Consider the following 24,323-nt stretch of genomic DNA (forward strand, 5'->3'; position numbering starts at 1 on the left):
ACGCGCATACACGCACACGTGCACATGCATGCACTTCTGAGAATGTAAGTGTGGGAATAATTCTAATAGAATTAGAAGGATGGCATTTTGATTGGGAGCATAGCTGGTGAGTAGGGTCGCCTCAACCAAGTCTCATGTCTACATATCTCTTATCTTCCTAGAACTTCTAGAGACATTCCCAAGGGCACAGTACTGGTTCTTACTGCCCAGCTGAATTCTGCAAGAGCCAGGGAATTCAGAGATGTCTCCCAGGTTTTACATTGTTTATTATGATCTCCAGGGATAAATCATTAAACATGTTCCAGATTCTTCTTTGTACTAACTGTGAATTCCTTCAAATCATTCACACCACCATGCGTGTGAGAACATGTTTGGTGTCAAGATTCCCGTATGTGAAAAGGGGCACGGGTAGAGCCCCTCCCACAGGGGGCATGCTGGTCATTCCCTGTTCTCTTAGTCACTACGTTCTCTACCCAGCTCCTACGTAGCTTCTTTCAGCCGTAATGTTTTCAAACAGTTTTTTAAAAATTGTCCCTTTCTTCTCCTTGTCCCCAAGATTTAAAAATCATAAATGGGCAAAGTCAGCTTTCTTTTCAGAATCAAAATACAGAACAAATGAAAAAAGTTTGGTATTTAACCTTCCCAAGTTTGAGCCTTCACAAAGAACGCAGCCAAGTTTTATGTTCGTCACAGCCCTTCTACGTATACTTTACCTTCTCTACACTTGGTTCCAAGCTTTATGCCAACTCCACTGTTATTTAAAAAGAAAAAGCCTTCCCAGTTGTTATTAGAAACTACTATTTAGCTTTCCCTCTCTGCTACCTAGAAAACCAGAGAGGAGCGTCCCAGGAGTAGCCAGTCTTACGTGATTCATGGGGCTGCTTAGTCCTTACATGAACCTGGCCACTAACATGTCTATTATATTGTGGTAATGACTATCAGCTGTTATCCCGTGTGAGAAATAAGAGATTCCCTTTTGTTTTTCATGCAGTGGTACATAAAGTCTCATCAGTTGAGCTGACAGGGGATATCCAAAGAGGCCAGGAGAGCTCCAAGATCTGACTAATGAACATCACAACAGGACTGGGTCTTTCATTCCTCTTTGCAAGGGTCCTGGTGGTGGGGATGTCCTTCTCTGGAGAGCTGGTCCTACAAGACAGAAGTGCTGACTTTTCTTTAGCTCATGGCAAGTGTGATGGGAGGAAGAAACGTTTCCTGGGTCCACTCTGTGCCAGGCCCTGGATCTGCAGTTCAGAAGGCCAGGGTTCCAATTCTCATGCTGACATTTCCTGGCTGTATGACCCTAGACAAGTTACCTCGTTTTTGTCTCAGTTTTCATATCTTTAAATTGGGATGACATTAGCAGCTTCACCTCCCAGGGTTGGTGTAAGGATCAAACAGATAATTATTCAGAAGCCCTTCGTAAGTGGCACCGTGAGAAGGAAATTTTGGTTATCTCATTCAGTGTGATCCAACAGTAATATCAGGGGACCTATCTCACCCAGGAGTCTCATCCAGGGGAATCCCAAGGTCCTGCTCAACTGGAGAAGCAGGTTACTCACCTGACTTGTGTCTGGCATCAGGAAGAGGACTACTGGCCAGATCTTTAGTGATATCTAAGTCAAGGACCAGGTAGACACAGTTTTCTCAGATCTGGGTTGCAGTTTCAGAGCATAGGTGGAGGCTGTGTCAAGGGACAAGAACTGGATTATGCTGAGTTACTTACTACTATATTTGCAAATATACATTGTCAAGTTTATACAAATGCTTGCAAGAAAACACACGCACCCCCCCACAACACACACACACACACACACACACACACACACACACACACACTAGAGGTCCAGTTATCTAACAGTAAGAAATAAAATGGCAGAATAAAATGCCTTTCAGATCAGGATAGGAGTCAAAGGATTGTTGTTAATTTAAAATACATACACATGCAATGGAGAAAAAGTTAAATGAATTACATCTGAATAAAGGTCAACTAAATTTAGGTCTTTAATTAAAACAAGAAAAAATGGCAACATAAAGACTTCTTAAAATAGGCCGGGTGCAGTGGCTCACGCCTGTAATTCCAGCACTTTGGGAGGCTGAGTCAGGCAGATCAGGAAGTCAGGAAGGAGTTCAAGACCATCCTGGCCAATATGGTGAAACCCTGTCTCTACTAAAAATACAAAAATTAGCCAGGTGTGGTGGCGCATGCCTGTAATCCCAGCTACTCAGGAGGCTGAGACAGGAGAATCGCTTGAACCCAGGAAGCAGATGTTTCAGTGAGCCAAGATCGTGCCACTGCACTCCAGCCTGGGCAACAGAGCGAGATTCCATCTCAAAAAAAAAAAAAAAAAAAAAAAAACTTTTAAACAAGGACGTTGACATTAAATAAAAAATCTTATGGGCACTTAGTTTCTCCTATTGCTGGTAAACAGAGAGAGAAAGTGAGAAATAGGAAAAGAGAGAGGACAAGAGGGAAAAGAAAAGGCGGTAAGAGAGTGAGGCCAAGTGGGCCGGAAAGGAGAGAGATGACGCAGCCCAGAGCAAGGAAGCAGCAGGAGGTTGTAAAGAGCGTTGAGCCCAACAAACAGCTGCTGCCCCAAGCATGAATCTCCACATCAGTTACTAACTTTACTGACTCTGGTTTTCTGACAGTTTCTCAGAGCAGTCACTTCTGCTCTCAACATCACTCATCTGCCTGTGGGGGAGTAAGTGCTTGTTTTCACTGGAACTCAGAAAATGGGATATATAAAGAAATGACTTAAGTTTAGGGAATTTTCTTCGTGTGATGTTGGCTATATCGTAAAATCTGTTGGCTCACAGTGGGTACTCAAATAATGTTTTCTTCACTGTCATTTTGTTATAATGTTGATGAGAAAAAAAATCAATTCCTGGCTGGGGCTACTGTCTGAGTGGAGTCTGCACACTTTCTCCAGGCTCTCCAGTTCCTTCCCACATCCCAAAGACGTTCATGTCAGGTTCCTTGTTGTGTCTACAGGGCCTCAGTGGGTGAGTGCAGGTGTATGCATGAGCGCCCTACGGTGGCTGGGGTCCTGTCCAGGTCTGGTTCCCGCCTGGTGCTCTGAGCTGCCAGGATAGGTTCCAGCCACCCCTGCCCCACTGAACTGGAATAAGTGGGTAAATAATAATCTTACTTGTTTTTATTCATCTTTCTTAACTGTAAATATCGCTCACACTTATTTCAATGTTTAATACTAGAAGTGTTTTGGTCTTTATTCAGAAGTTTGGTGATGTTTTTGTAACCAGAAATATGCCGTGAGAACTTAACTCTTGTTTATATCAGTTAGCCTATGGTAAATTGGTTTTGTTATAAGTCATCTCTCTTAAGGTTGCAGTTTCCAAGAACCTATCAATGACATTAAATGAGAATCTACTACACTTCATCTTTCAGCATTCCTGCTGGCCAATAGAAACTTGGTATGAAAAGAAGTGGGAAGGCCCTGCCATGGTGCTTGTGATTCCATTCCTTGTGTCAGATCTTTGGAGATTCAGCTGTCAATAGCTTCCCCAAAAGGGCTGACTGAGTATATGACTCAAAGTTCTCCAGAGAAACAGAACAATAGGGGCTATGGAGATACCGAGAAAGAGATTAATTAGGAGGGCTTGGCTCCCACCATTACTGAGGCTAAGAAGTCCCAGATCTGCCATCCCAGCTAAGCCAGTGGTGTAGTTCCAGTCTAAGCCTTAAGTGCTGAGAACCAGGGAGCCACGGTTGTAAGTCCCAGTCTCAGTTCAAAGATCCAAGAACTGAGGGCCAATGGTATAAGCCCCCATTCATGTCTGGGGACCCAAGAACCAGGAATGCTATGTCCAACACCAGAAGAAGACAGATGACTCAGCTCAGTCAGAAGCAAATTTGCCCTTCCTCCACCTTTTAATACTATTCAGGCCTGTTGGGTAGGGTGATACTCACTTTTATTGATGAGGACAGATTTTTACTCTGTCTACCGATTCAAAGGCTAATCTCTTCCAGAAACACCCTCACAGATACACACAGCTATCTGGGCATCCCTTAGCCCCATCAAGTTGATATATAAGATTAACCGTCACACTGAGGAACCCTTAGGATCTGGGATACAACAAGAAAATGTCACTTTGGATATTTGCCCCGATGATGTTAGTAATGGGTTAGAGTTAACAGGGCAGAAGATGACAAAATGGATGAAAATTAGCAGGTTCCCCTTTCCCCTTTCCGTATCATTCATGTGCACATCACATCCCTGTCGGGGGCATCTCTCATCACAGATGTGCGTTCTCAGTCTCACAGTACTGGAAGAGAAGGGCAGATATGGAGTGCAGAAGCCCTTCCCCAAGATTTCCATATCCACTTCCTTTGGTAATTACTGATAATAGGCGAGTTACCCAACAATAAGCCAGTACCAGAAAATTATTGTCCTGGCAAACTACTTTTCTAGTCCTATACACACACCAGGTTAGCCCCGTCTTCCTGGACTGGGCAAATGCTGTAACCGCCTATTCTGTGTGTGGTGACAACAGTTGCAAGTCGCAGCAGTGATGGCAGCCACTGTGCATCGAGGGGTTTGCATGTGCCAGGCTGTGACTTACACCGTTCCACACACATCATCACATTTGATCTTCATAATGACTCTGTGTGCTGGGTATTATCATATCCCCCATTTTACAGGTAAGGAAATTGGCAATCAGAAACGTTCAAAAAGTTGTTCTTAGCCATTAGTGCTGGAGCTAAGATTTGGGTCCAAACATCACAAAAGTCCACGCAGTTTCCACCTTGCCACCGTGGTATTCAAGGTCTTATTTCCTATAGTCTCAGGCACAGTCTTTCGATGTGGGACCACCTACACTTTTATGATTCAAAGACCTCTATGTCTGATAAAAACCCCTATGCCTTGGCAGGTCTAATTGAGGCAGGTTTTGAATGAGCATCTAAAAAGAAATGAGTATTTTGAAGTGTGGGAGGTTGGATGAAAGAGAGGAAGAGTGTTTCCATAGTTATGTGAGTACTTCCAGCCTAGAATGAGCTTATTGCAAAAGATCAAAAGTCACTTGGCCCAGCTGACCAAGGAATTGGGAATGCCCCACTTCTTCAGAAATGAATGGACAATTCAGAGGCCCAGTCAGTCACTGCTACTTCTTAAGCTTTAAGCCATAAATCTAAAAAACATAGTAAACAAGGGAAGCTCTTTAAGACTCCTTCAGCAATCTAGTCTGATTGATTTTATTCATGGAAGATGCCAAAAAAAATCGCTGACTTACTACAACTTGTTTTTTTGTAAGAAACTGAAAAGAGGAAAACCTCAAATGTTGTTGCTGTCCTTCACTTCTAATCCAAAGTAAACAGGGGACCTCTGTCCTTTGTGTTGGACAGTGGAAGACACAGGGCCCTTGTTCCAGGAATGAGCAGTATCGGCCCATCACAGGCCCGGTTCACACTGAGGCGCCTGTGTTCAGGCAGTGAGATTGGCCCAGACAGCCTCTGATTCCAGCCTGCCCTGGTGCAGCAGTGCAAACAGTTGATGTTCAAACTTCACTCTCCACGACCCCCTCATCATCTGTACCCACAAAGGAAGAGAAACTCTCCTAACTCTTATTCCCTATAGCTCTGTAACCAACCAAACCATTGTCACCGCCTTTCCTTCTGAAGGAAATTAATCTGTTTCTTATTACAAAAGTGAAATATATTCATTGTGGATAATTTAAATTAAAAAAAGCTCTGCTGACAAGTGGTGGTGTAAAAAAAAAAAGAAGAAAAGCAGAGAAGAATAGACAAAGAGTCACTCAATTTAACCACCGTAGTATTGAAACATTTTGCTGTATCTGTAGCTTTCTGTCTGTTTCTCTATGTATGTAAATAACATATTTATGGGAGAGGGACAAAAATTGTACATTTTTAGGAATATATTATAAATAGTCATCAAAATAAATTTCTATTGAATTAAAGAGCTAAAAATGTAAAATGTAAATATCCTAGAATAAGTATAGATGAATACTTACTGCAGATGTTATTAATCTGGGATGCATCATAAACTTCGGAGAGTCTTTAACACTTATAATAATATGTGCAATTTGGTATAGAGGGACATGGATATAAATATAAATATATATGGGAGTAGCAGGCAAAACAGTTCATAGTTTTCATCAGATTCTGAAGGTGTAGGTAACCCAAAGAATCAATAATTCATATTAACTTGGCTTGAGTGTTGGGGGAGAATGCCCAATGTTGGAAACAGCCTACCACATAGGTAGTAGAAATGATTTTTTAATTTATTTTATTGCATTTGAGGTTTTGGGGTACATGTGAAGAACATGCAAGATTGTTGCATAGATACATACATGGCAATGTGGTTTGCTGTGTCCAGCCCCATTACCTATATCTGGCATTTCTCCCCATGTTATCCCTCCCCAACTCCCCACCCCCCACTGTCCCTTCCCTAGTTCCCCCCACCCACAGACCTCAGTATGTGATGCTTCCATCCTGTGTCCATGTGTTCTCATTGTTCAACACCCACCTATGAGTGAGAACATGCAGTGTTTGATTTTCTGTTCTTATGTCAGTTTGCTGAGAATGATGGTTTCCAGGTTCATCCATGTCCCTACAAAGGACACAAACTCATCGTTTTTGATGGCTGCATAGTATTCCATGGTGTATATGTGTCACATTTTCCCTGTCCAGTCTATCATCAATGGGCATTTGGGTTGGTTCCAAGTCTTTGCTATTGTAAACAGTGCTGCAGTGAACATTCATGTGCACATGTCCTTATAATAGACATAATCCTTTGGATATATACCCAGTAATGGGATTGCTGGGTCAAATGGAATTTCTATTTCTATGTCCTTGAGGAATCACCACACTGTCTTCCACAATGGTTGAACTAATTTACACTCCCACCAACAGTGTAAAAGTGTTCCTATTTCTCCACCTCCTCTCCACCATCTGTTGTCTCCAGATTTTTTAATGATTGCCATTCTAACTGGCGTGAGATGGTATCTCAATGTTTTGATTTGCATTTCTTTAATGACCAGTGATGATGAGCATTTTTTCATATGTTTGTTGACCTCATGTATGTCTTCTTTTGTAAAGTGTCTGTTCATATCCTTTGCCCACTTTTGAATGGGCTTGTTTTTTTCTTGTAAATCTGTTTTAGTTCTTTGTAAATTCTGGATATCAGCCCTTGTCAGATGGGTAGATTGCAAACATTTTTTCCCATTCTGTTGGTTGCCGATTCACTCTAATTACTGTTTCTTTTGCTGTGCAGAAGCTGTGGAGTTTGATTAGGTCCCATTTGTTTATTTTGGCTTTTGTTGCCAATGCTTTCGGTGTTTTGGTCATGAAGTCCTTGCCTGTGCCTATGTCCTGAATGATTTTGCCTAGATTTTCTTCTAGAGTTTTTATGGTGCTGGATCTTAGGTTTAAGTCTTTAATCCATCTGGAGTTAATTTTAGTGTAAGGTGTCAGGAAGGGGTCCAGTTTCTGCTTTCTGCACATGGCTAGCCAGTTTTCCCAACACCATTTATTAAACAGGGAATCCTTTCCCCATTGCTTGTTTTTGTGAGGTTTGTCAAAGATCAGATGGTTGTAGATGTGTGGCATTGCCTCTGAGGCCTCTGTTCTGTTCCACTGGTCTATATATCTGTTTTGGTCCCAGTACCATGCTGTTTTGATTACTGTAGCCTTGTAGTATAGTTTGAAGTCAGGTAGTGTGATGTCTCCAGCTTTGTTCTTTTTGCTTAGAATTGACTTGGCTATACAGGCTCTCTTTTGGTTCCATATGAAGTTTAGGGTGTTATTTTCCAGTTCTGTGAAGAAGGTCATTGGTAGCTTGATGGGGATAGCATTGAATCTATAAGTTACTTTGGGCAGTATGGCCATTTTCACGATATTGATTCTTTCTAACCATGAACATGGAATGTTTCTCTATCTGTTTGTGTCCTCTCTTATTTCATTGAGCAGTGGTTTGTAGTTCTCTTTGAAGAGGTCCTTTACATTCTTTGTTAGTTGTATTCCTAGGTATTTTATTCTCTTTGTAGCAATTGTGAATGGCAGTTTGTTCTTGATTTGGCTCTCTTTAAGTCTGTTATTGGTGTATAGGAATGCTTGTAATTTTTGCACATTGATTTTGTATCCTGAGACTTTACTGAAGTTGCTCACCAGCTTGAGGAGATTTTAGGCTGAGACGATGGGGTCTTCTAAATATACAATCATGTCATCTGCAAATAGAGACAATTCAACTTCCTCTTTCCTAATTGAATACCCTTTATTTCTGTTTCTTGCCTGATTGCTCTGGCTAGAACTTCTAATACTATATTGAATAGGAGTGGTGAGAGAGGGTATCCTTGTCTAGTGCCGGATTTCAAAGGGAATGCTTCCAGTTTTTGCCCATTCAGTATGATATTGGCTGTGAGTTTGTCTAAAATCGCTTTTATTATTTTGAGATACATTCTGTCAATACCTAGTTTACTGACAGTTTTTAGCATAAAGAGCTGTTGAATTTTGTCTAAGGCCTTCTCTGCATCTATTGAGATGATCATGTGGCTTTTGTCTTTGGTTCTGTTTTTGTGGTGGATTACGTTTACAGACTTGTGTATGTTGAACCAGCCTTGCATCCCTGGAATGAAGCCTACTTGATCATGATGGATAAGCTTTTTGATGTGCTGTTGCAGTCGGTTTGCCAGTATTTTATTGAAGATTTTTGCATGTATGTTCATCGTGGATATTGGCCTGAAGTTTTCTTTTCTTGTTGGGTCTCTGCCAGGTTTTGGTAATGTTAATTGGTAAAACTTTTCTGTAGGGAAGTGTGTGTGTGTGTGTGTGATAAAATAGCCATAAGAACACATTATAAAGTTAAACTAATGCAAAACAGTGTGAAGTAGTCCGAGGGAGCAGAGATAGACAAATAATTAATACAGAATATAAACCCTGGGAGGGTGTAACCAAGAATATTAAAGAATTTGCCATATGATAAAAGTATTATTTCAAATAATACCTTATTTGAAGGGGGGAAAGAATGGATAAAGGTACTCAGTATCAAGAAACCTTAAGATTCTTCACCACCAAATCAAATTGTATGGAAAATGTTGTATTCTTTAAATAAATGAAATACTCTATTTCTAGTTAACAAAGACGTTTTCTAGCCACTTAAAATTACATTTTAAGATGTAATTATTTATATTAATGAAACCTATCTGAATTACTAGAACAAACTACTTGATTATAGTGTATTGTTTTTAATAACATTTTAGTTTTGATTTGCTAGCATTTTATTTACCTTTTTTCATCTAAGAGTTTAAGTCAGATCAGTCTTTTGTTTTCTTTTTTGCTTTTCGTTTTTGCTAATTTAGTTAGTTTGGGGTATCAGGATTACTTTAGTTTCAAAAACTGAATTGGAACCATTTTCATTCTTTTTTAATGTTCTGGAATATTTTAAACAGCAAGAATATTAAATTTCTTGAGGGAAAAGAAATCCATGGTATAATTCTATGGAACAGGCCTTTTTTTATAGAGAAATTATTTAACAACATTTCCCTTTCTTCTTTGATTATTAGTCTTTTCAAGTTTTCTAGTTCTTGAGTCAATTTGGCAATTATATTTTCCTGGAAAATTTATTAATTTTAATAAAATTTTGAAATTCATTAACATAAAATTATACATTTTCTTATAACTAAAATATCTTTTCTATGCCACTTCCCATTCCCAGCACTGCACATTTTAAATGTTCTCACTGCTTTTCATGATTAGTCGTGTCAGGGCTTTATTATTTTCAAAATGCTTTTGCATTTCTTTTCCAATTTTTAAATTCACTCATGTATGCTTTAATTGTATCCCCATATTTTTGCCTTCCTTAAATTTACATTATTGCTTTTTCCTTCCCATTTCAGTTACACTGTTACTTTAGTGGTTCTGTTTCTTGATAGTAAAAGAAAATTTGTATCTACAAATGTCTCTTTGCATATAACTGAATCCCAAATGTCTTAATTTGCTTTCATAACCATTTTGTAGCATAAATTTTCTCTTTGATCCAATAAAAAAATTTTATTTCCAATTGATTGAATCTTTAAGTTGTCCTTTTGTTATTAAGTTCTAATTTAATTGTATTATAGTCAATGGCTATAACCTAAAAAGTGTTTTCTTAGAATTACTTAAGATTCTGAGGGTTGGCATATGATCTATTTTTTTTTCTTTTGAGATGGAGTTTTGCTCTTGTTGCCCAAGCTGGAGTGCAATGACACGATCTCGGCTCACTGCAACCTCTGCCTCCTGGTTCAGGCAATTCTCATGCCTTAGCCTCCCAAGAAGCTGGGATTACAGGCATGCACCACCACATTCAGCTAATTTTTTGTATTTTTAGTAGAGACAGGGTTTCACCATGCTGGCCAGGGTGGTCTCAAACTCCTGACCTCAGGTGATCCGCCCACCTCTGCCTCCCAAAGTGCTGAGATTACAGGCGTGAGCCACCATGCTGGCCAGATCATTTCTTAAAAAATCTTCTAAAGATACTTGAAAGGAATATTTATTTACAGAGAAGAAAATTTTGATTTTTATGTATTAGTTATATTGGACAAATTATTCAAATTAATAATAACTTCACTTAATTTCTTTTCTTTTGAGGAGCAACTGACAGAAAGAGATGCTCGGGTTTGACAAAGTGTAGTCAGTACTTACTGCTGCGTAACAAGCCCTGCTAAAATTTAGTGGCTTAAAACAATGGCATGTGATTATTTCTCACAATTCTGTGGGTTGACCAGGTTCACTGTTACAGCCAAAGCCAACTGGTAGGTGGGGTGGGGGCTGGGTTCACTAATAGGGGCTGGTTTCTGCTCTATGCGGCCCCTCATCAGCCTCTAGTAGACTGGATTGGCAGCTGCTTATGATGCAGAAACATTCCAAGACCTCAGGCCCTAAGGCACAGGAGTTTATGAAGTCTCTGCATGCATCATTCTTTACCCACATCCCATCAACCAAAGTAAGTCACATGGCCAAACCCACAGTCCATGTGGGAGGGGACTACACAAGGACAGGGGTAACGGGAAGTTTGCTTCATTGGGGGCCATTAATGTTACAGTCTACCAATATAAAGGAATTATAATTTATCTTTTAGTTTTTCTTATATTTCTTACAGTTTTATTTTATTTATTTATTTATTTATTTTGAGGCAGTCTCTCACTCTGTTGCCCAAGCTGGAATGCAATGGCATGACCTCGGCTCACCGAAACCTCTGCCTTCTGGGTCCATGTGATTCTCCTGCCTCAGCCTCCCAAGCAGCTGGGACCACAGGCACATGCCACCACGCCCAGCAAATTTTTGTATTTTTAGTAGAGATCTGTTTCACCATGTTGGCAAAGATGGTCTCGATCTCTTGACCTCGTGATCTGCCCGCCTAGGTCTCCCAAAGTGCTGGGATTACAGGCATGAGCCACCTTGCCTGGCCATACTTCTAACAGTTTTGACGAAAATGATACTGTGTGTATATTAATTTCTTTTTTGTTATAAATTTTAGTTTTCTTCTAATTGTATCACCTCCCCAGGTTTTATTTGGTTTGCATTTACTGAGCAATCGTTTTTGCTTAATAATGATAAATATAATGAAAAATAAAATCACTATTGGATGTGTTTCTTATAAGCCTTTAGTCAGAATTTGTATTTTAAAGGAGGAATTAAACCTATACATGATGAATAGGAACACAGATATATTTGTGCTTGCTTCTACCATCTGATCATATTATATATGCTAACTGGCTTTTCTGTCTTGGGATTTTACTTATTCTTTCTTCCTGCTACATTAATATTACACACAACCTCTCTTGCTCACTCTCTTTGTTCTTTTAGAAATTTGGATAAATTCTGTTTTTATTCTATTACTAGTTACCCTTAACTTTTAAAATAAATTTTAAATTTCTCTTTCAGAGGATAGATTTCACAGTAGCTATCAATTCTCTTCAATGAAAGATGAGCCTGGTATGGCGGCTTACACCTGTAATTTCAGCACTTTGGGAGTCTGAGGTGGGCAGATCACCTGAGGTCAGGAATTTGAGACCAGCCTAACCAACATAGTGAAACCCTAACTCTACCAAAAATAGAAAAATAAACCGGGCATGGTGGTTCATGCCTGTAATTTCAGCTACTTGGAAGGCTGAGGTGGGAGAATCACTTGAACTCACAAGGTGGAGGTTGCAGTGAGCCGAGATCACACCATTGAACTCCAGCCTGGGTGAGATAAAGCGAGACTCCATCTCAGAAAAAAAAGGAAGGAAAGAAAACACCGAGAACATTTTTACTTCCCTTCTATGCCACCCTGTCCTCCCAGTTTCTACAATAATAATACTGGACTTCAAATTTATTATGATTTAATCCCCACTCCTAATCCATGTGTATGTTTTATTTTAAAACTCTCTTCCACAGCTCAGACATTATGGATATGTAATTATCTCACATAGAAACGTGTGAAAGAAACAGGTCTAGGACTGGTTCAGCAGCTAGCTCCTCAGTGTCAAGGTGGGCATCTCTCAGATTCCGTTGGCCTCCTCCTCAGAATCACAACATGGATGCCACACTCCAGATATTTCCTCTTTAGACAACCAACTTCGAGGCAGAACGTCAAGCTACCTTGCTGCCTGCCCAAAAGCCTAACGGGAGACTCCCCCTGACATTTCATTGGCTGGATTCAGTCATGTGCCTGCCCCCATCAGCAATGGCCAAGGGATTGTCTTACCTCCTCCTGTGGGCTGAGGCACACTGCTGACCAAACAAAATTGGAATTCTGTTAGCAGGAAGGAAAGGAAAATGTCCATCCTATTGACAACCTACAGTGAGCAGTACAACATATTAAAAATCAGGAGTTAGGTTCAGCATTAAATTTTACTGCTGTCATCATTCACTGACTTTTTTTATTTTTTACATCATTGAGTTTATTTGCTTGGCTGGAATATTTTCTGTGGATTCTTTTGTTTTCCTTTGGAGTGGTACATAAATGGTTTCCTTTTTAATAGATTGTCTGAAATATGTTAGCAAGAAACAGAGTTTTGGGTCACAATCATTTCCCTTCAAAATTCCATGGATATTGCTTTGTTGACTTTGGCAATTATGTCAAATGTCAATGTCAATTACGATTTTTTTTAACTTTGGAGGTAACCTGGTTCTTTTGCTTGAGTAGCTCCACAAAACAGAAAACCCCTCACTTGTCCACTGTTGGATACCTAGTGCCTAACCCAGTGCCTGGAACTTAACAGGCTTGCAATGGACACGTGGAATAAAGAGATGAAAGAAAACTGTTAAGAGCCAGTGGTGCTCTGTGGGGGCCCCCAAGAGAGCAGAGTTTCACCTTCATATTGAAGAGTTTCTTTTCCCCACATGTTGGAATATTTTCTGTGGATTCCTTTATATGTAGACACATAAAGCCAGCAAGGAGCTTGTGTGGCTGCCTTCACCACTACACCCACCCCGCACAACCCAGCAATGTTTTCTCTGTGCCAAGCACCAAATGTAGGCCCCTCAGTGGGATCCCTGCTCTGTATGCACCCCAGTACCTGGGCGCTTTCTAAATGTTTCAAGAGGTTGGAGATTTGCCCCACATGAGTTTTCTATGTTATTTTATTTTTGAGACAGAGTCATGTTCTGTTGCCCAGGCTGGAGTGCAGAGGCACAAGCTTGGCTCACCACAACGTCCGCCTTCCAGGTTCAAGAGCTTCTCCTGCCTCAGCCTCCTGGTTAGGGATTACAGGCACCTACCACCACACCTGGGTAATTTTTTTTTAAGTTTTAGCAGAGTTGGGGTTTCATTGTGTTGGCCAGGCTGGTCTTGAACTCTGACCTCAGGTGATCCACCTGCCTCGACCTCCCAAAGTGCTGCAATTACAGGCGTGAGTCACCACGCCCAGCCTCTGTGGTTTGTTTTTGCCTGCAGCTCTTGTCACTACCAACTTGGGAGCATTACTGTGTCTGGGGTTGGGGGCGGGGGTCCTTCCCTGGAGAGGCTTTTCTCTGAGGCGAATTGAAGGTTGTCAAATCCTTCTCTCAAACCAGTCTCATCTGCATTAAGTCTTACAGAAATTCCTTAAAACGTCTGGCATGTGGGTGGAATTCTTCTTTCCGTTTTGAACAATGACATAGATTTTCCCCTAACATTATTTTCTTTTGGTTCTTCAATGGGAGTTTGGAAGCGGGGGGTGGGGGGGGGATGAGAAGTTCAGTGTGAGGGTTTGGATGTCTGTCACAGAATGGAAGTTTATCCTTGCACCTTTCATGGTCTCTTTAAACAAGACCCACTCTACCTTATAGACCTATGGGATACATAACGCCCTCTCCCCATCACTAGTCCCTCCTGTTGGGGGATACAAGAAGTTTCTCCTCTATCAGCTCTCTGCTTTCTTTCTGAGTGCTCCATTTGTATTTTGGATTTTCTCACTTTGTCTCATCCTTTAGCTCTCTCCATTTTTTTTCACCCTTTTCCTCTGAGCTTGGAGAGAATCTCTTGAGTTTATCAGGCAGTCAGGCAGACTGACCCATCACTGAAAAATAAACTATTAAGCCACCTTTTCAGCTCTCTATAGTTGATTTCTCTTTCCTCAGTTCTTCACGTTTTCTTCCTCCTATCCGTCTTTTGCTTCTGTTGATCATCCCTACCCTGTTTCCATCAACATCACTAAGTGTATTTGCCTAAGGATTTCTGGGCGCTTGATTTAGGACTTTCCCAGGGGCACTCCTGAGGACCCTGGGGCAATCTTCCCAGCCTCCAGAAGGGTATGGCTGTTTGGCTGAGACTGCTGGGAACAGTAGCAAAAACAGGAGGACAGAATAGAATGCAGAGTTCTCCTGCCTCCAAGCATGTTTAACGGAATGGCTTCACAGCGGCTGTGCTGAATCCTGTGGGTACCGCTACTGCATCCTGTCGTCTGGGAAGTTCACAAACTATATAATGACTTTCGTGTGGCAGCCACCTGGTGACCCTGATTCCTAGAGTCTCTGACTAGTGCCTTGACAGTTTCAAGGAGCTGTGTGGACCACTAGTGGAACACCAACCTGCAGACTTCAATACTGGGCTTTAGAGCCATTCTGTGAAATCCCCTCTGGAAAGGAAAGATTCAAGCTTAATTTTCGACTTCAGTGTGCATTCCAAAGCTAGCCCTGAGAGCTGGGGGATGGAAGATGTTAAGCAGAAGGTCAGACCGGTCTTTGGACAATACTGGCAATGAAAATCACCCAGATAGCTGAAAACAAAGTAAATGCCTCTTATCTCGTCTTACCTTGCCCATTACACTGGTGATGAAAACTGTAAAAATGAGCCCAGCATAAGGTTTCCTACTTTTTCCTTTGGCAAGAGATAAGGAACACACTAATAGCTGAGTCCCCAGAGGGAGCTGATATTTAGACAATAGATTTCTTTTTCAAAATCCCTTAACACATTAAAATCTTCTCATTCTCCCTAAACACAGTTCTCCAGAGTCCTTAATAAAACTTCTCTCTCTCTCTTTCTCATATACAGATGACATCTTCTCCTTTGCCCTCCCACTGTACCATTCCCCCTTCCTGTTTTCCCTCTAAGCCCAGCTGTCTGCTGCTGTCACTCAGGAAGGTCCTGCAGCCACCTGAAGCCGGCCCCAGTCACTGCTCCCTGGGGCTTGACTGTAAAAATTGTAATTCCTTCAATGCTGGGCCCATGGCTGTGCTTCCTCTCAAGAATGTCTGGGCTGTTCACTTCCCAGTATCTTGGGTAACTGCTGATCTAAAACAGTAAGCTTGGCTGGCCTGAATCATTCAGGGAAGGCTCTGGTGCTCACAGCCCCACAATTACTTCCACAAATGAATCAGGAAGGAAGGGGAGGCTGATCACAGTGAAGAAGGGAGCTCTTTAAACATACCCTCTATAATAAGCATGTAGAAGAAAGGAAAGGGAAAACTGACAGGGGGTTTTATTGGCTCTCAGTAGAACATAACACAGTTCTCTTGTTTGCACAGGGAGGAGAGGCTGTGATTGGCTTCTCACAGAAGAGATTATACAGAGCTCAAGGCCAGCTGCAGCAAGTTTGTGCAAAGGCAGTCCGGGCAGATTCTTAGTGGGAAGCCCACATAACCATCAGGCTCCACATGCAGAGAAACAGGAGCTGCAGTGGCCAAACAAGACAGGTGCAGTGTCTGTAGGTAAAGGAGCACACCTGAGTCTCCACACAGTTTCAAGGGGTTACAGCTGGAATTTCACTCGGCTCAGAGAGTAAGGTGGTCCAATACAAAATGTCACACCACCCTTTGGGAAAAATGATTGCTTTGCTCTAAATTGCATTCTGTCCATTTTTTTTTTTCTAATTTATTTCACACCATAGGCTGAAAAACAGCTTCATAGCTCCTGATTTACCTGTGAAAATATTTCCCATAGGAAGAGGTTTGTACGTGCATGTACACCCAGAAGCTCAAACAAAGGAACCGATATGAAAATGATAACATAAAGATAGTGCTAAGGAACTAAGAGATGGGAAAGGTGTGTCCACTGAGGGAGTTTTCTTTTAAATAACAGGTAGTTTTGTTGATGTCAAACATTGTACTAGGTATGTATTTAGTACTCATATCAACTCAATGAGTTAAGCATTAGCCTTATTAAAAATGTGGAAACTGAGGCAGCATAGCATAGAAGCCAGCACATGAGGCTTGGAACCAGCTCGTTCTGCTTTCAAAATCGAGCTCTGCCCCTTGTTGGCTGCGTAATTCTGGGTAAGTTACTATATTCACTCAGCCTTGATTGTTCTCTTGTAAAACAAGATCTATCTCATAAAGTTGTTGTGAGGATTAAATGAGATATATAAAATGCAAAAGCTGGAGCATCAGCAATTTAGGATATTAGGTTTCCTCCTTGTTCTATGACTAAATGTTCAAAAATCATTTCAATTCAGTTTAGCAAAAAATGATCTTTAAGTTAAAAAAAAAAATACTCAAGCCCTGATTACCTGTTTGACTTGAATGAATTGGAAGGTTATGAAACTGCAGATATGGACCAGCTTTTGAAAATCCTGGAGGGGGAATTAATGATTTTCAAGCATTAGAATGTACTTTAATTTGGATACTCTTTAGTTTGCAGGAAGGCAAATTATCTCTCTTTTTCTTTTTCTTTTTTTTGAGACAGAGTCTTGCTCTGTCACCCAGGCTGGAATGCAGTGGCACAATCTTGGCTCACTGCAACCTCCAATTCCCAGGTTCAAGCGATTCTCGCGCCTCAGCCTCCCAAGTAGCTGGGACTACAGGCACATGCCCTATGTCTGACTAATTTTTTGTATTTTTAGTAGAGCTAGGATTTCACCATGTTGCCCAGGCTGGTCTCAAACTCCTGAGCTCAAGCAATCCACCCATCTCAGCCTCCCACAGTGCTAGGATTACAGGTGTGAGCCACTGCACCTGGCCTGCAAGTTACCTCTTGATTTAAAATATTTTCCAATCATGAAGGAAACAAGCTCCTTGGCTTGATTCTGCTACTTTCCCCCACCTCTGACTTTGGGGCTGGGGGCAGAGAAGCAGAAGCTGCTGAACATGACTCTCAGCCGGCTGGGCAGCCATCCCTCAGTCACAGTGAGCTTGATGTGCATGTTCTAGGAGGAAGCAAGGAGACAGATCCATTCTCCAGTCCTGGGGAACAGGAGAAGAGTGGGGGAACCCCTGATTCCTCCCCTTCTGTAGCCAAGGCAGGCTACTTTAGGGAGGAGACAGGGAAACCACCAGAGCAGTTCAAGATCAACCTGAAGGAAGTGGGAGTCAGGGACAACCTGCTTAAGGAAGTGCATGTTTGCTTTGTACCTGCGTGGTGTGGACCAAGGAAAAGGCTTACCCTAAAAGAACAAAGTAGGCTCCGACAAATAAATGTATTGAAGGTATGATTTACACTGGTGCTTCCTGCCCAAATGTTGAGCCTGGTGCTTCCTTCTTGAAACTAGGCTGCTCTACTTACATGAAACAAACTGGGCAAAAGTCAATCCTGAGTGTCTGAACCTCCCGCCAAGTAAACAGCAAGAGATTCCAGGCCCAACGCTCCCCACCTCCACCTCCAAGGAAAGTGGATCTATCCGGAGCAGCTAGGTCAGAGGAGGCAGGAGAAGAGGGTCAGTGCGTGAGCTCCAGGTACCTGGAGAATATGGCTCTCCCGGGTGTACTGTCGCTATGGATCTTCCACTCTTCACCCAGAATGTCTTCCCTCTATCCCCTCCACCTCCCCAAATTCGAGCACTAGGGGCCACCTCAGAACCACAAATCCTGAAAGGACCACCCAGGTGACTTGGGCCCACACACCCCTCTTTTGGGGTACACTTGGTGACACGCTAGCAGGCTCTTGGCCTCAGCTGGTGGTGCTGTATAACCAGATTCGACATCGACAGAGACCCATCTTTTTATCAGCCCCAAGTACGAAGCCTGACGTTAACGATGTGGCCTGCCTGGGAGGTAAGGCGGCAGCGCTGCCAGAACTGATGAGGATGGGGCACAGGTGGGAAACCTGGTTTAACAAATTCTTCATCGATTCGGGGGAGCACTTTCCATGACCCAAGTCGGCGAAACTCGCAGGTCCCTTTCCTGGCCGGCGAAACTCGCCCCTTTCCGGGAGCGGCCCCTCGGTGCAGGTAACGGGCGCCCGGGCGGCTCCGCTCCGCCGCCTAGAGCCTGGAAGCCGCCACTGCGGCCCAGGACGCTCCGGCCGCGCGGCTGGCGCCGACTCCGCACGCTGGGAGTCCGTGGCCGCACGGCGCTGGCAATCGGGGGTGGTGTCTCAAGTCAGGCGCTTCCTGCCTTTTCCCGGGCCCGGGTGCCCGGCTCGCGCCGCCAAGCTCCGGGATCCCAGGTCGCCCCGCCCAGCCCCGCCGCCCGCGCCCAGCTCAGTGCGCTCGGCGTCCCCGCCCCTTTCCCCAAACCCCCACCCTCTGTGCCCTCAGGGGGGCACCCCCGTCGGGGCGGGAGGGGGTCAGCTGTGCCCCGGTCGCCGAGTGGCGAGGAGGTGACGGTAGCCGCCTCCCTATTTCCGCCCGGCGGGCAGCGCTGCAGGGCGAGTGCCAGCAGAGAGGCGCTCGGTCCTCCCTCCGCCCGCCCGCGCCGGGGGCAGGCCCTTCCTCGCCAGCGCCTTTTTCCCCCGCACCGCGGCGCCGCTCCGCCACTCGGGCACTGCAGGTAGGGCAGGAGGCTGCAGCGCCTGCTGCCCGCCCGCCCGCCCGCACGTACAATGGTCCCCTCGGCTGGACAGCTCGCCCTGTTCGCGCTGGGTACGTACGCCACCTGCGGCGCCCCCTGCGCCCCGCGACACCCTGCTTCCCTTGGCTCCCCGAGTTCTCCTTTCCGGGGGTTTATGAGCCCGCCTGGGAGAGGGGAGACAGGCGAATTGTCTCAATGGGTTGGCGCCTGGGAGGGAAGGGGAGTCATTAAGGATGACAAAGAGGAGACTGTCCGGACGAGCGCCCAGGCTTCCCGGGGAAAGTGGCTGCCTGGGCCGTGCGTGAGAACGCCTGGGAAGGGGAGGGAAGCGGAGTGTGAACCAGCTTGAACTTTAATCCGCCGCGGCTGTCTGCTCAGACAAATGCCCACACCTACCTGCTTACCTGGCCGCCTCCAAGCCCGGCTCCGCCGGCGTCGCTGGCGTGTAGACCCGGCTGCCTCGGAACCGGGGCAGGCGTCCGACCCTCTGGCGGGGTCTTGCCTGCGCCCCTGTGGCGCCCCCTTGCTCACCCCCTAAGCCCCAGCGACCAGCAGAGGAGATGTTCGCGATCCGCAAAGGCGCCCTCAATCTCCTTTCAGAGCTGTTGAGTTTTGGGGTAGGTTTTGGATTTTTGTGCGGATTAATGATTCTTTTAATTAATTTCCCTGGGAGAAGTGGTTTTGGTGTCAGCCGAGGGCAGGAGTGAAACCCTAGACCTTGAGCTGCCAGTTTCCTTTGAGTTTGTTCTTGGAAATGAAGGAAGGATGAAGAAGGGGAGGGGAAGTGAAACCCCTCTCCCGGGTCGGGCCTGCGGAGCGGTGCGTTCTCCAGCGGCGAAGTTCACAGATCTGTCTGGGCGCGATGAGGGCGCAGCGCCGCGCGCCTCCGGGCCAGCTCTTCCCCCTTGTGCTGCCGGGTCTCTCTGGTGTTGAGATAGCTGATTAACAGCGCAGGTGTCCCGGTTATTGCTACAGTCTTCCATGAAGTGTTCGCTCAATATGCCTGGAGTTTAACCCTGGATAGCACGTGGCTCGCTACCGGGTGGTTAGATTTTGTGGAAAGCCATGGAACCCCTCCCCCGAAATGCCCAGAGCCGCAGCCTCACCCAGCTCCGTGTACAACTTCAGGGGGTTCGCGGCCCCGCCTGCAACCCTGCCCTGGAAACGCTGATTAAAAACCGCAGCAGAAGGGGAGGCATCCTCTAAGAGAAATACAAGGCAGCTGTGGAACCGGATGCTCCCAGCTACACCCTTACCTGAAACTCACCAGCAGGTGTCATGGGTATGGGGATATGGGAAGCTTTTCCTTCACTTTTTTGAAGAATTATACCTTTTCTGTTTCCATGTATTGACTGCTGCTCTGATTTCAATTTTAGAAAAAGCAGTAAAATGTTACTAATACAATGGAAGCTTCCTGGATATAATTATCCGTTGCAATGTTTTTGTAAATAATAGTAGTAAGTAGTAGTAATAACAGCTGACGCTATTCAGCACTTTGTGTCAGACACAGTTCCAAGTGCTTTACATTTGCTAATTCATGCAGTTTTCACACCAACCTGAGAGAAGGTATTAATATTATCCTCATTATATAGCAGAAGAAAGTAAAGCACACAGGGTCCACAGTAAGTAGTTGGACCAGGATTGTCAAAGAATGTGGAAGGAATGTGAATGTGAAATGTTACCTAACTTGTGGTCATTATAGTCCCATCTCTCGGTTTTGGGACTTTGCCTTAAAGAGAGATTATGTGGAATACCCTGGAACTTGGTGTTAAATTGGGTTTCCTTTTGAATTCCTGGGATCTCAAGGCGGTTATTCGGTAAAAATTAGAGGCAGGAAATGAGGAAGATAAGCACATTTGAGTAAGTGTTGGAAAGTTGTCCCTACACCCCACACTCCCATCACAGTATACTTGCCCACGAAGACTGCATTTATTTATCATGTAATTTTTCTCCTTTGCCTGAATGTTCTTTTCAGCTTGATATTTGTTTTCTTCCTTAAGAAGATGATGTATAAACTTTGAAAGATTGATCATTATGTAAAAGCTGGCTCGCACAGTTCCAAAATGTGAGCAGTTGAAAACAGTGGAGAAAAAAAAAGGCAGGAGTAATTTATACCAGTGAGGACTCCTTTTTATTTATATGTCTTTAAAAGAAAAATCAGAGCCTTGAGTTCTGTACATTTACTAGAACTGCTGCCTCCCACATACAGCTTTACTTTGCACGTTTCCTCCAAAGCTGCTTTCCCCTCTGATTTTTCTTAGTTGAAGGCAGTTCCAGGAGAATCCACCAGCGTTCCATTGCTACCCAAGATCTAGGAAACCTTTGTTGGGGACACTCTGAGAAGGAACTGGCTGTTAGGAGTCTCAGTTAATGTTTGGTTACTTGGAACCTCAGCATTGATTAATGTTTCCAGTAAGCAAATGTGAAGACTGTTGCCCAAATGGCAACACTGGAAACATAACCCATGTTCTTGTGGTAGCTGCCCTCCCATGTCAGGTTTCCATCACTGGCAGGCAGACCACACAGGGGCTTGGCACTTCCAGTTGCATTTCCTCCTCTGTGTTCACCAAGCAACATGTGTGATCTTGGGCAAGTTACTTAGCTTTTCTGTGCCTTGTTTTCCTCACCTCCAAAATGGGGATATTAATAGGGTTGTTGAATATATTTAATGTGTGCAGAAGAGTGCCTGGTATGAGTAAGAGCTTAATCTTTTCAGCATCTCCATTGTTGTTACTTTGAGCACCATAGAATTTCAGACATCATTGCAGGTTATGTGAGTTGTATAACTGGGAGAGTTTGTAGGTTCTCATTTATTTCATCTCCATGCTATTTACCATTCCTTAGAAAAATATCACCCAACCTAGAAACCTACTTAGGTAATTTCTGATGAATACTATTTGGCTGATGACAAATTCAAGCAAATGTGGAGGTTCTTTTAGACATCATGAATGCTTTAATTTTTTATGCAAAGCATTTGTATCTCCTCTGTAATATCCAGTGATCAGTTGTTTGTTGAGGTTAGCACTAAGTTCCAGTTTTCTCATCTGTAAAGTGGGAATAATAAAACTGTGTTCAGCTCACAGGCTGCTGTAAGACTCAAATGAGACGGGAAATATGGGATCTATTTGTAAACTAAAAACACGGACTGCACACAAAATGCAATTGATTTTATGATATGAAAATAGTTTTATAATCCAGAGATAAGCTTTATTATTTTTATTGCAACTCCCATAAGTAACGACTGAATGTGGACCTAAAGAAGGATGTCACAGGACCCGAAGTAGCATTAAGGATGGGCAGAGGTGAAATAGATCACCTTCCCTGTTTAAGTCAAGACTGAGGGACCAGTACAGGAACTGAAATAAGACTTTTTTTTTCTCTATTACGTGAACATGATGTCTTTCAGAGTAGACGGTGGAGGTTTTCCTAGGACACATGTTTTCCGTATTGGGCAGCTGTAATTAGGGAGTGTTCGTTTAGAACGTGGCCTGTAAAGGTGTACATGGATGTCTTAGAGGCCAAGTTTTCCATATTTGCTTTTCCAAATTTTGAGTTCCTCAGGATAAAGTGATCTTTCTGTAAATACTCAATGTCCCCTGCAAAGGGGACTTTTCTTATAGGAATAAATGATGCTTCTTGTTACTGTTACTGTGGTAACATATGAAAAATAGATGCCTTTTCCATTAGGCCTATCTAAGGACCTTTTCAAAGTGTGTCTTGAACAAGGTCCTACTCTTTGCATGGCCCTCTAAAAGGGATGGGCAATGGGAAGAGGAGATTTGGTTAAGGGAAATGAAAATGGCTTGTACATCCTGAATTAGGCATCTTGTGCTTGGTGTCACACTCAAAATCTCTGTAATATCTTCTACAGCTGGCCTTAAATCAGAATTATCTGGAGGGTTGTTTAAAACGGATTGCCAGGCCCCCTCCACTGCAATTGTGATTCTGTGGGTGGGAGGTTTGCATGTCTAACAAGCTCCCAGGTGTGGCTTATATTGCTGGTGGGAAGAGGGCAGAAGGGACCCTGGGAGAACCACTGCTCTTCAGTCAGTTGCTGTTAGGGAAACTTCTGGCTGAACCAATTGCATTTTACCTAAAGTACGTTCTGACGTTTGTAAATGCCACTGTGAATTTACAAGCTATGATTAAAGGAGCGTCTAAGGCCTGTCTTGCTGACCAGGACAGAGTTGGCACTCTTGCTGAGACCTTTTAATTGTAAGGGTTCTTGTTCTTTATCCATGGAAAATGTTAATGATCCCATGTGATTAAACTTAAGCTTACCAATGCTAATCATGTCACCTTTTCCTTTTTTCCCTTTGGATTGCCAAAAGCTGGCCATTGTTTTGCTGCCATTTCAAATATTTTTAATCACCTAATTAAAAAATATGAACATAGTTCTCTGCTGAAGAGCTAATATGTTTAAGATTGCACCTAGATAGAGGAAGATTGGGAAACTTTTACGGTGGCTTTTGGTTTTGTTTAGCCTTTTCTTCCCCCTATGAAATGTCAACTATAAAAATCTTTCATAGACTCAAGCCAGAACTTTAGACTACCAAAACCATCTCTTAGAGGCACATTCCCCTTAGAAGAACACTAAAAATCCAGGTAAAAACTGGGTAAAATTGTAAATTCTGTTAAAAGATTTGTTGTACTGCGTATGACTTCAGGAATAAATAGTTGCTACCTGGGCCTAGAAAAAGTTGGAAGTTTATTGAGATGGAATTGAATGTATTTTGCTGGTGCTGTAAGTCAGAGGAAGCAAATTTGTTTCACATGGAGTTGCTCCCCTAGTCAGGTGAATTCTATCCCCAGCAGTCTTGGCTTTAATTTTTGTTGCTGTTGTTGTCCCATTACCGTGAAAGGCTTTCCGTTCTCTATGCCTTCATGTTTGTACCCTTGAAGTATTTGCTGCTGGTTAGGGTTTCCTCAAGACAGAACCCCTTTATGCAACAAGCAGGCTGCCATTGCTTTGCCTGTTTTCATCTTGGAATGTGTTAACTTTTCTGGCTGGGAACCCTGGTAGCAGTGCCCTGGACTTTCTATGTTCTGGTTTGGATTAATGTTGGTTGGTGCTGAACCTGGCTCCTCTACCAGCTTGAGGGCTTCTTCCTCTTCGTCTCTGTGTTTGGCACCTCTGAGCACAGGCCAAGCCTCAGCAGGGACCAGTAAGTATTTGATA

General features: G+C 43.4%; 1 protein-coding gene and 1 long non-coding RNA gene across 3 annotated transcripts in view; one reads left to right on the forward strand and one right to left on the reverse strand.

Moving 5' to 3' along the window:
- Positions 1-211: 211 nt before the first annotated feature.
- Positions 212-24,076, reverse strand: LOC119470127. Its single transcript, XR_005198998.1, has 3 exons — positions 19,549-24,076; positions 1,563-1,684; positions 212-1,149 (listed from the first exon to the last, which is right to left on the reverse strand). It is a non-coding gene; the product is annotated as an uncharacterized LOC119470127 (long non-coding RNA).
- Positions 18,925-24,323, forward strand: part of TGFA (transforming growth factor alpha) — a 101,991-nt gene continuing 96,592 nt past the window's right edge. The window contains exon 1 of one of the 2 annotated variants that reach the window (XM_017522019.2): positions 18,925-19,215. In XM_017522019.2, the coding sequence (XP_017377508.1) occupies positions 19,176-19,215 (40 nt within the window). In that variant the 5' untranslated portion in view covers positions 18,925-19,175. The remainder of the gene's footprint in view (positions 19,216-24,323) is intronic. The other variant, XM_017522020.2, reaches the window with a different exon arrangement.

Source organism: Cebus imitator, unplaced genomic scaffold, assembly GCF_001604975.1.
Source record: "Cebus imitator isolate Cc_AM_T3 unplaced genomic scaffold, Cebus_imitator-1.0 Scaffold23, whole genome shotgun sequence".
In the NCBI taxonomy this organism is placed as follows: Eukaryota; Metazoa; Chordata; class Mammalia; order Primates; family Cebidae; genus Cebus; species Cebus imitator.